This window comes from Silurus aristotelis (assembly GCF_946808225.1).
Source record: "Silurus aristotelis genome assembly, contig: scaffold_177, whole genome shotgun sequence".
NCBI classification, from domain to species: Eukaryota; Metazoa; Chordata; class Actinopteri; order Siluriformes; family Siluridae; genus Silurus; species Silurus aristotelis.
The window spans coordinates 7,501-21,352 of record NW_028148996.1 but is presented as its reverse complement, the minus strand read 5'-3'; the positions used below and the strand labels follow the sequence as shown (position 1 = coordinate 21,352).

The window sequence follows — 13,852 nt, the reverse complement described above, 5'->3', positions numbered from 1 at the left end:
ATCACCATCACACCAACACTCAATCATATACACATCATCACCATCACACCAACACTCAATCATATACACAACATCATCACCATCACACCAACACTCAATCATATACACAACATCATCACCATCACACCAACACTCAATCATATACACATCATCACCATCACACCAACACTCCACATCATCACCATCACACCAACACTCAATCATATATACAACATCACCATCACACCCAACACTCAATCATATACACAACATCATCACCATCACACCAACACTCAATCATATACACAACATCATCACCATCACACCAACACTCAATCATATACACAACATCATCCACCATCACACCAACACCCACCATATACACATCATCACCATCACACACCAACACTCAATCATATACACAACACCATCACCATCACACCAACACTCAATCATATACACAACATCATCACCATCACACCAACACTCAATCATATACACAACATCATCACCATCACACCAACACTCAATCATATACACAACATCATCACCATCACACCAACACTCAATCATATACACAACATCACCATCACACCAACACTCAATCATATACACATCATCACCATCACACCAACACTCAATCATATACACAACATCATCACCATCACACCAACACTCAATCATATACACAACATCACCATCACACCAACACTCAATCATATACACAACATCATCACCATCACACCAACACTCAATCATATACACAACATCATCACCATCACACCAACACTCAATCATATACACAACATCATCACCATCACACCAACACTCAATCATATACACAACATCATCACCATCACACCAACACTCAATCATATACACAACAACATCACCATCACACCAACACTCAATCATATACACAACATCATCACCATCACACCAACACTCAATCATATACACATCATCACCATCACACCAACACTCAATCATATACACAACATCACCATCACACCAACACTCAATCATATACACAACATCATCACCATCACACCAACACTCAATCATATACACATCATCACCATCACACCAACACTCAATCATATACACAACATCATCACCATCACACCAACACTCAATCCTATAAACAACATTATCACCATCACACCAACACTCAATCATATACACATCATCACCATCACACCAACACTCAATCATATAAACAACATCATCACCATCACACCAACACTCAATCATATACACAACATCATCACCATCACACCAACACTCAATCATATACACAACATCATCACCATCACACCAACACTCAATCATATACACAACATCATCACCATCACACCAACACTCAATCATATACACATCATCACCATCACACCAACACTCAATCATATACACAACATCATCACCATCACACCAACACTCAATCATATACACAACATCATCACCATCACACCAACACTCAATCATATACACAACATCATCACCATCACACCAACACTCAATCATATACACAACATCATCACCATCACACCAACACTCAATCATATACACAACATCATCACCATCACACCAACACTCAATCATATACACATCATCACCATCACACCAACACTCAATCATATACACAACATCATCACCATCACACCAACACTCAATCATATACACAACATCACCATCACACCAACACTCAATCATATACACATCATCACCATCACACCAACACTCAATCATATACACATCATCACCATCACACCAACACTCAATCATATACACAACATCATCACCATCACACCAACACTCAATCATATACACAACATCATCACCATCACACCAACACTCAATCATATACACATCATCACCATCACACCAACACTCAATCATATACACAACATCATCACCATCACACCAACACTCAATCATATACACAACATCATCACCATCACACCAACACTCAATCATATACACAACATCATCAGCATCACACCAACACTCAATCATATACACAACATCATCACCATCACACCAACACTCAATCATATACACAACATCATCACCATCACACCAACACTCAATCATATACACATCATCACCATCACACCAACACTCAATCATATACACAACATCATCACCATCACACCAACACTCAATCATATACACAACATCATCACCATCACACCAACACTCAATCATATACACAACATCATCAGCATCACACCAACACTCAATCATATACACAACATCATCACCATCACACCAACACTCAATCATATACACAACATCATCACCATCACACCAACACTCAATCATATACACAACATCATCAGCATCACACCAACACTCAATCATATACACAACATCATCACCATCACACCAACACTCAATCATATACACAACATCATCACCATCACACCAACACTCAATCATATACACAACATCATCACCATCACACCAACACTCAATCATATACACAACATCATCAGCATCACACCAACACTCAATCATATACACAACATCATCACCATCACACCAACACTCAATCATATATACAACATCACCATCACACCAACACTCAATCATATACACAACATCATCACCATCACACCAACACTCAATCATATACACAACATCATCAGCATCACACCAACACTCAATCATATACACAACATCATCACCATCACACCAACACTCAATCATATATACAACATCACCATCACACCAACACTCAATCATATACACATCATCACCATCACACCAACACTCAATCATATACACATCATCACCATCACACCAACACTCAATCATATACACAACATCATCACCATCACACCAACACTCAATCATATACACATCATCACCATCACACCAACACTCAATCATATACACAACAACATCACCATCACACCAACACTCAATCATATACACAACACCATCACCATCACACCAACACTCAATCATATACACAACATCATCACCATCACACCAACACTCAATCATATACACAACATCATCACCATCACACCAACACTCAATCATATACACAACATCATCACCATCACACCAACACTCAATCATATACACAAAGTTTTAAAAAAAAGAAGTGTTTATTAAATTCTATCAATTAAAATGTGTGTGTGTGTGTGTGTGTGTGTGTGTGTGTGTGTGTGTGTGTGTGTGTGTGTGTGTGTGTGTGTGTGTGTGTGTGAGACGTACGACTTGCCATCCTGGTCCTTTTCAGCTGAATCTGTGTTTGAGAGCAAAAATATCAACAAATGAAATAAAGATGCACAAAATCAGAAATAGAAAATGAGAGTAGAAAAAAGTGAGACGATGAAAAAAATGAGGATAACCAACCTAAAAATTCCCTTCCTCCAAACCAGCACTACCACATTCCTACAGTGAGTACATGGACTAGGAGACCCAAACCTGTTCCAGCATTACACTGGCCCTGTGATCAAAGCCTGCTTCATGAAGATCTGCTTTCCATAGATCTCCTCTCCAAAGATCTCCTGCTATACAGCTCCAACCCTTTTGAACACCTGACTGCACTGACTGCACCCCAGAAACCTTCTCACCTTCATCAGTACCTGACTTTACGAACCCCCTTGAGCCGAATTAATCCCCACAAATCTCCACAAAATCTAGTGGAACATCTTCCCAGAAGAGTGGATGTTATTATGACAGCAAATGCAGAACTATATGTGGAATGAGATGTTCAAAAAACACACAGTAATCTTACGCTCAGGTGTCCACAAAACTTTTGTCCACACACACACACACACACACACACACACACACACACACACACACACACACACACACACACACACACATCAAGGAGCAATTTAGGGTCACTAATCCACCTACAGACATGATTTTGAACAGTCAGAGTAGAGTGGAGAAATCTGCTGGAGTTCAACATCATGTACAAAACACTGCAGCTGTCCACCTACAGGTGTGTGTGTGTGTGTGTGTGTGTGTGTGTGTGTGTGTGTGTGTGTGTGTGTGTGTGTGTGTGTGTCACAGGAGGAAAGTAATGCAGTACAAATACTTTGTTACTTCAGTGGATTTTTCTGGTATCAGTTTTTTTACTTCACTATTTATTTTTCAGACTTTTTACTTTTACTCATTAAATTTTGACAAAAATCTGTACTTTCCACTTCTTACATTTTCAAACTAGGTTTTAATCTGTTTGGTAAAACACCAATATTTTTTCTTTTCACTGCAACGTTTTCAGCTCATCAACCTGCTTTCTCTCATTGTGCTGCTTTTTCAATCCACTGGTGGAACATCTCCCGTCTCTCACACCACAGACGTAGACTAGTTTCTGAAGATCACACTGAACAGGCAGAAGGCAGTAAGAAGTCTGGGGTTAACGTGGATGAGACAGAGGGAGTCAGTGATGAGAACATGACTGAGAACAGAGACATTTCTGATCATCATCATCTTTTCTCTGCTTGTGTTCTACATGGTGGATCTTCAGTCTGGATACCTTCATTAGAAAACATTTAAATTTTTGTTTATATTAATATATTAATATGATGAGGATCAGTTTCCAGTGTGACACTAAAACAGGTAGTAATAATCACTAGTTTATACTGAAGAACATGTCAGAGCTCAAACTTCTTGACTTTCACTTGAGTAAAAAAGTGCAGTCAGAACTTCAACTTTCACCAGAATCTTTTACATCATCAGTATCTGCACTTCTACTGAGTGAAGGAGGTGTGGACTTCTGCCATCTCTGGTGTGTGTGTGTGTGTGTGTGTGTGTGTGTGTGTGTGTGTGTGTGTGTGTGTGTGTGTGAGGTGGGCTGACCTAATTTTACATTATTGGTGGACATTTAGTCCTGTTCCTCCCTCAAATCATCCCACAATATTTCTTTCTGTCTTTGTGTGTGTGTGTGTGTGTGTGTGTGTGTGTGTGTGTGTGTGTGTGTGTGTGTAAGACACAAATAATAGCTGGTTCTCACCTTCCTGCTTTTTGATGAGTGTGGTTGTCCTTTCAGTTTGCTCAGTTCATTCCTTATATAGGGTATACACAGACACACACACACACACACACACACACACACACACACACACACACACACTTGCTGTAGAATGTGAGTAATGTGGATATCTGTGTATTACATCTGTGTAAAAAAAAGTTGTTTAAAGCCTAAAGTTGATTATTTTTCTGTAACAGCAAAACCCCAGGATTTTGTTCATTTATTTTGTTCTTACTTACACTACAACTGCCATAACAAGACACTCCGCTGGAGCGAGTGAAGGACAGAGTGAAGGGAATGACCTCATTCCATCATCATCATCATCATCATCATCATCATCATAACACACACAGTGTTTATATCTCTGAGTACAAATCAACAAGATTTTTACAATCAAATTGGTACAATTACATTACAACAAAATAGTCAATTAGATTAAATAGACATAACAACAAAATGTTTGTGTGTGTGTGTGTGTGTGTGTGTGTGTGTGTGTGTGTGTGTGTGCTAATTGCTGATTGTTTTGGAATGTACTGTAGTGTGTGGTCTGTTGTGCAATGATGTGGAATGAAACACACACACACACACACACAAAAAGGCACACACACACACACACACACACACACACACACACACACACACACACACACACACACAGACTGCTGCAGCTTTAATAGTCACCGAACAGATGAAATCTTTTTTTTAATCAGAACTGATTCATATACAGGTTTGGGATCATTTGGAACAGAGAGTGAAGGAAAAGCATCTAACAAGCACTCAACACCAGTGGGACTGTTGGAAACCCATTCCAGGTATCTACCTCATGAATCTGATTAAAGAAAGCTACAAGGTTTCCGAGTGACATGGGGCTACTTTAGACAATCAAACATATATAACAACATCTGGGTTTCTTTAACACATTTTTGTTTATTGCAGAATTCCAGATGTTTTCTCTCATAGTTTGGATGCTTCAGTATTAATGTACAAGGTTAAAAGTAATAAAAAAAAAACCTGAAGGAGAAGGTGTGTCCCCACACTTTGGACTGGTTCTGTGTATAATTATGTTCTGCTCCTAAACACAGAGAGATATTTAAAGCTACTGAGAAGGTGTGTGTTTCATCCCCACTACACTTCTAATACAGACATCAGGAAAACAACAACAAAACAAGATCTGTCTAACAACTGGGGAATGGGGTTTTTTTATATCTCTATAATATTATCACTATTATCTGTGTGTGTGTGTGTGTGTGTGTGTGTGTGTGTGTGTGTGTGTGTGACGTATTATGGTTGTAATGTGTTTTATTTCCTGTTATACCTGATGTGCAGCATTTTGGCAAACTGTGGATTTCTGTATAAATTTGACTTGATGAAATCACACACACACACACACACACACACACACACACACACACGGTAACACACATGTTAACATACACACACGTTAACACACACACGTTAACACACACACGTTAACACACACACGTTAACACACACATAAATTGTTGATTTTTGTAATCAGTTATAACTGTGTGTAATTAAACATTGGGTTTGTAGACAAACTGATTTTATTTGATGATATGTCATGTACAAGGTCACAATAATCTGGTGTGTGTGTGTGTGTGTGTGTGTGTGTGATGATTGAGGAGAAACAGTAGTGGGATGTGAAACTGCACCTTCACATACACAAACAATGAGATAAAATAAATCCAGTGATGTTCTTTACTGGAGTTTTTCCATGTGGGGAAATTTTTACTGTAACTTCACATTTCAAACTCAAATCTCTCACTTTTTACTACATGTAGTGAAATCAGTCGTTTCTTTTTATTGATGAGGATAAAAACACGCAGGTGAAACACGCAGCGAGTCACCAATCAGGATCGAGCGCACGCTCTGTTTTACACGTGTTCTGATTGGTGCATCTACTGATCACCAACATGCAGTTCAGCATCAGTTCAACATCAAGCAGAACATTTAGAGAGGAATCAATGATGAAGAAACTCCAGACTGAAACTCACCACCACACACGTGACTTGTGTGATTTATTTAAAGTCGAGACTTTCAGCGTTATCAGTAACTCTGCAGTTCCTCTGTGATTGATCACATCACAGAAATGATTGTTCAGAGACAAGTTGACATTCTGATCTTTATTATGTGAGTGTGACAGATGGGCCCCTGCTGTCGGCCCCCAAGCAGGGATTCGGTGCTTTTCTAGATTACAGAGACGACTACAGTGACCTTTGAACTTCCACAACTCTGGCTTCTGACATGCAACTTTTTCTAATAAATCATTATAAAATAATAATTTCCTGCTAATTTATAAAACTAGAGACGAGAGAGAGAGAGAGAACAATTAGTGGTTCAGCTCATTTCTCCTTCTCTCAGTGTGAGGAGCATCAGTGAGATGGGTCTAGAAGTGTGGATTAGAACCTGACCTGCATTCAGAGATGATGCTGAAGCAAAAGTGAGATGACTGAAAACATTAACATTGTGGAGAACAGCTCTAGAGTTTACTTGAAGCTCTGAAATATCTGAATGAAAAGATCTACAACATGAAGAATGATGATGATCTACTTGGTAGTGAAGCTGAGATTGAGATCCTGAACCTAATGATCTGCTCTGGAGTGGAGATAAGGAGAAGCTCTTGCATGTTATTTATAAAAATGTGTTGTGTGTGAACTTGATTCTCAGGAACTCTTCACACAAAGTCTGAGAAAAGCAGATGATGAGTCTCTCTCTCTAACTCCATGCTTCATCGGCTGCAGAATGATGAAGCTCCTCTCAGCTCCAAAGGTGAAAAACAGAACTGATACATGGCTCTATAAAGGAGATGAGCTGAGTGAGAGTAAGGAGGAAGTGCTCTGAGGAAGACTGGAAGTTCAGAGGAAGTGTTTGGATCAAACTGGAAGTGCTGCTGAGGTTCCTGTAAGGCATTAAGAGATACTGGAGTCTGAATACAGTTGCTATGGTAACAGCGTTTGCAGTGGGAGGGGTCTGTTTGCAGTCAGCATTAAGTTAGCAGTTAGCATTAAGACACAAGAGCTAATGCAGTAGAAGGTAATTTAGTGACGTATGTGACTAGCACTATATCTTGACGCTCTCGGTGCCGTAGACATTGTAGCCCTCCCTGTAGGTGGTGAAGCTCTGAACACCAGCCGGAGGAGTGGGTTTAACGTTCTGAGCAGGATTTAGCATGCAGAGATGTTTGGTCTCCTGACGAGATTTGTAGCAAAACTCGACCAGCGCCACCGTCATGGCAAGTCCCAGACCTCCAACCAGGATGTAGAACACACCAGCAACGTTACTGAGACTCAGAGCACTCGTCTTATCCTGCAGAACAGAAATTCACACCATCTCACACACACACACACACACACACACACACACACACACACACACACACACACGAAACCAGTAAAAGTGTGCATTAAGTATCAGAACTTGAGCTGATCCTGGTAGATGTTTTGTTCAGTAACTAAATTAGAAAGAAGAGGATGGTGAAGATTATTGAGATAATAAAAGTAATGATGATGAAGGTGATGAAGATGGTGTGGATGATAAAGATGAAGGAGATCATGATGATAAAGGTGATTATGATGCAGGTGTTGTAGATAAAGTGATGAAGGTAGTGTCAGTGATAATAAAGGTAATGAAGATGGCAATGATGAAGGTTGACGTTATTCCCCTCAATGAACTACTGCTGCAAACTTCACAGTTTTCAAAACTCACTGCAGGACACCACCATGATCAGCTGATCTACTGAACAGCTTCACATTTCAATCACAGACAAGCAACAACGGGGGAATTCGGGGGAGGAGTCAGACATGTGCAGTCAGAGGGAGGAGTCGGAGAGGAGGGAACAGGGGGAGGAGTCGGAGAGGGGACGGGGGGGAATCAGACGTAGGGATGGGGGGGTTAGAGAGGGGACAGGGGGAGAGAGTCAGAGAGGGGGGAGAGAGTCAGAAAGGGGACGGGGGGGAGGGAGTCAGAGAGGGAACGGGGGGGAGGGAGTCAGAGAGGGGACGGGGGGAATCAGAGAGGGGACGGGGGGAATCAGAGAGGGGACGGGGGAAATCAGAGAGGGGACGGGGGGAATCAGAGAGGGGACGGGGGAGAGTCAGAGAGGGGACGGGGGGGGAGGGGACGGGGGGAATCAGAGAGGGGACGGGGGGGAATCAGAGAGGGGACGGGGGAGAGTCAGAGAGGGGACGGGGGGAATCAGAGAGGGGACGGGGGAGAGTCAGAGAGGGGACGGGGGGAAGAAGCCATTAAGAAGGTTATGATGATAAAGTTTGTATAAACTGTTGATATAAATATAAAACAATTCATTATAAATAAAACAAAAACATTAATACCATCTATATCTTAAAGTTCTGAAATATTCTTGAATACACATTTTTTGATAATGAATTGAAATATGAAAATACCTCAAAATAATAAGTTTGTAAAAAGTAAATTTAATAAATCATTGGAATTTGTAATAAAATAACTAATGGCAGTGGGCACGACCATGGGCATGTCTGGATGGACTGACCTTACTGCCCGAGTCCTTGGTCCCACACTCCCCTTTATCGTACCACCACTTGTTTTTCAGCTTGTCTAAGATGCCTTGTTCACTGAGTTTCAATACTGCAAGGTTTACAGGAGTTCTTCATGAGGGAAATAACACACAGAAGATCAGAGCAGGAGCCAGGTACTTCATCTCACTCTCAACACCCTCCTCCTCCAACACCTCCTCACACTCCATTCATCCATCCATCCATCCATCCAGAGAGAGTGAGGGAGAGAGAGAGAGAGAGAGAGAGAGAGAGAGAGAGAGAGAGAGAGAGGGAGAGGGAGAGGGAGAGAGAAAGAGACACACAGAAAGAAAGAGAACAAAGGAGGCAGCAAGCTGGCTGGTGTTAATGTTGACCTTTGACCCTCTGAACAGTATAGTGCACTATTGGAGAAAATTCTGAACAGCAGCAGATCCACAAACTCAAATTAACCAATTCAACCAATCATGTGCATGATTATTACATCACCAAAAATTGTTTACTAAACATTATAATATATTATACTGGACATTAGCAAATTAACTAGCAGATCATTAGCTCAGAGCTAAATTTAAGTAGATAATTAAGTAGCTGATCAATAAATGATCTGTCACATGGCTGTATGTCTAGCTCTCTACTAGAACTGCCCTTGCACTGCCCCAGACCTCCCGCTATAATGCTGCTGCACTGCCCCCTGCTGCACTGCCCCACACTGCCCCCTGCTGCACTGCCCCCAGCTGCACTGCCCCACACTGCCCCCAGCTGCACTGCCCCACACTGCTCCCACACTGCCCCCAGCTGCACTGCCCCACACTGCCCCCACACTGCCCCACACTGCCCCCTGCTGCACTGCCCCACACTGCCCCCAGCTGCACTGCCCCACACTGCCCCCTGCTGCATTGCCCCACACTGCCCCCTGCTGCACTGCCCCACACTGCCCCCTGCTGCACTGCCCCACACTGCCCCCTGCTGCATTGCCCCACACTGCCCCCTGCTGCACTGCCCCACACTGCCCCCTGCTGCATTGCCCCACACTGCCCCCAGTTACACTGCCCCACAATGCCCTCTGCTGCACTGCCCCACACTGCCCCCTGCTGCACTGCCCCATTAAAGGAGATGATGGTGATGTATTTGTAGTCAGATGGTTTTCTGCTTGGTTCTCTATATAGTGCACTATTACAGGAGTTTGTCTCATTGTGACTCAAAACATAAACAGGAGCATAAATGAAAGAGCAGCAGGAAGTGGGCAAGCAAGCAGAGCTAGCACTAGCATTACCTTTGACCTTTGACCTACAGTAGCAGAACCTAGCATAAAGTCTTTGAGTAATCAGCACTCAGTGATCCAGTGGAGACGTGCTGAGAGAACTGAAGAGACACTTACTGTGTTATTATTATTATAATTATTATTACACAACTGAACAAAGTGAAGCATTTTCATGAGGAATCCAGGATCCAAGAACTCCAGCACCAGTGAAGGAGAAGGTGCAGGATGGACATACCACAATCTCAAACACACCGTGCAGCCAGAAACACAACACTAATAAAACTACACACAGCAATGTGAGGGACCGAGCATCAAACCTGAGACCCACCGTGGGTACATCGTCACAGCGTCAAACAAACAAATGGAGATACTATACATCATCATCATCATCATCCATTTCATCTTTACAGGAAGTCGTGCGGAATTAAAAAAAAGAAAAAAGACCAGGTCCATCACAATGTTTAGTGCTTGGACCCATAAATAAAACATACACAAGAGAGAGACCCTTTCACACACACGCACACGCACACGCACGCACACACCTTTATAAACATCTACAACATGCACGCACACACACACACACACACACCTTTATAAACATCTACAACATGCACGCACACACACACACACACCTTTATAAACATCTACAACATGCACGCACACACACACACACACACACCTTTATAAACATCTACAACATGCACGCACACACACACACACACACACACACCTTTATAAACATCTACAACATGCACGCACACACACACACACACACACCTTTATAAACATCTACAACATGCACACACACACACACACACACGCACGCACACACCTTTATAAACATCTACAACATGCACGCACACACACACACACACACACACACCTTTATAAACATCTACAACATGCACGCACACACACACACACACACACACCTTTATAAACATCTACAACATGCACGCACACACACACACACACACACCTTTATAAACATCTACAACATGCACGCACACACACACACACACACACACACACCTTTATAAACATCTACAACATGCACGCACACACACACACACACCTTTATAAACATCTACAACATGCGCACACACACACACACACACACACCTTTATAAACATCTACAACATGCGCACACACACACACACACACACACCTTTATAAACATCTACAACATGCACGCACACACACACACACACACACCTTTATAAACATCTACAACATGCGCGCACACACAGACACACACACACACACCTTTATAAACATCTACAACATGCGCACACACACACACACACACACACACACACGCGCACACACACAGCAGAATCAGAGTAAAAGTGTGTTTATGGCGAACATATTGGCAGAAAGAGCAGGGTTGAGTTTCTTCCTCTCCATGTTGTTTAGATCATTCTGAGGGAAACAGGAAGTTGGAGATCTTTGCTTTACTGTGTGCTGTTTACTTTCTGTGTTAGCATTAGCATTGTGTTTGAATATTGATTTTAATAGATTCAGTATATTTGCTGTATGTAGCTGAATTATACCCATCATGCATTGCAGGGCTGCAGGCAGGTGAATGAATGAGGAACATGCGGTCCTGATGTCATAACGGACTACACACCTTTTTTTCCCAGCATGTTCAGCTGCTCTCCACACCAATCCAGCAGTTATGTTGGATTCTCCCCTGGATTTGGGAATTTCAAAGAGCCAATCAGAGACGCGTCAGGAGCTGCATCACTGCAGAAGGTTGCCTGAGTGCAGGGTGTGTGTGGTAACTGATCCATCATTCCCTTCATTCATTCCTAGCATTAATGCGTCCTCGTCCACTTCTTCCTCAGTAACCCCGCCCCCCAGTGACCTGCTCATCACTGTACCTGTGACTACTCGATCTGTATTCAACACATTATTTATACTGCACACGTGCGCAAATGTCTACCTCCTGTCCTGTCCCTCCTGTCCTGTCCTGTCCTATCCCTCCTGTCCTGTTCCTCCTGTCCTGTCCTATCCCTCCTGTCCTGTCCCTCCTGTCCTGTCCCTCCTGTCCTGTTCCTCCTGTCCTGTTCCTCCTGTCCTGTCCTATCCCTCCTGTCCTGTCCCTCCTGTCCTGTCCTATCCCTCCTGTCCTGTTCCTCCTGTCCTGTCCTGTCGAAATATTTGTCAGTTTAAGGTGTTTATACTGTACTTTGTATTGTATATCGTACTGACACGATCCGATCCGTACTGACTCTACTGACACGATCCGATCCGTACTGACTCTACTGACACGATCCGATCCGTACTGACTCTACTGACACGACTGGTGTTGGATCTGTTGGATCTTAGATGTTGAGTTATTTTATGAGTTGCTCAGTAGCTCCTAGTTTTATAACCATAATGACTGTAAAAGACTGTAGAAAGATCATCAGTCATAATCACACACTCCAGTGCTCATGTTAGTTCTCACTCTCCAGTGTTCTGTAGTGTTTAAAGACTATAATCACACTCTTGATGTCACCCAAATAAGGATGAGGTTCTGCTTTTGAGTCTGGTTCCTCTCAAGGTTTCTTCCTCATAACATCTAAGTGAGTTTTCCTTCACCACATTCTCATGGTGCTCATCAGAGATACACACACACCTTCACCTTCACTGTTACATTCTGTAAAGCTGCTTTGAGACAATGTGTGTTGTAAAAAGTGAAATGGAAATAAACTTGACTTGACTACCCGACACTACCTGATCCGTACCGACACTACCTGATCCGTACCGACACTACCTGATCCGTACCGACACTACCTGATCCGTACCGACACTACCTGATCCGTACCGACACTACCTGATCCGTACCGACACTACCTGATCCGTACCGACACTACCTGATCCGTACCGACACTACCTGATCCGTACCGACACTACCTGATCCGTACCGACACTACCTGATCTGTACTGACACTATATGAATATTACATGCTATCATTTCAGAGTAAAGGGTTCACAGTGATTACCGTCTACTTAATGTAATAATAATAATAATAATAATAATAATAATAATAATAATAATAATAATAATAATAATAATAACAACAGGC

The 13,852-nt window shown here is 42.3% G+C and overlaps 1 protein-coding gene across 3 annotated transcripts in view; it reads right to left on the bottom strand.

Moving 5' to 3' along the window:
- Positions 1–5,884: 5,884 nt before the first annotated feature.
- The window catches only part of LOC310723093 (glutamate receptor 3-like), a 15,468-nt gene continuing 7,500 nt past the window's right edge, over positions 5,885–13,852 (bottom strand). The window contains exons 3-5 of one of the 3 annotated variants that reach the window (XM_083570925.1): positions 9,513–9,627; positions 7,305–8,308; positions 5,885–6,978 (exon numbers count right to left, since the gene is read on the bottom strand). In XM_083570925.1, the coding sequence (XP_083427051.1) occupies positions 8,063–8,308; positions 9,513–9,627 (361 nt within the window). In that variant the 3' untranslated portion in view covers positions 5,885–6,978; positions 7,305–8,062. Of the gene's footprint in view, positions 6,979–7,304; positions 8,309–9,512; positions 9,628–12,143; positions 12,539–13,852 lie in introns of those variants that run through there. The other 2 variants (XM_083570924.1, XM_083570926.1) reach the window with 2 other exon arrangements.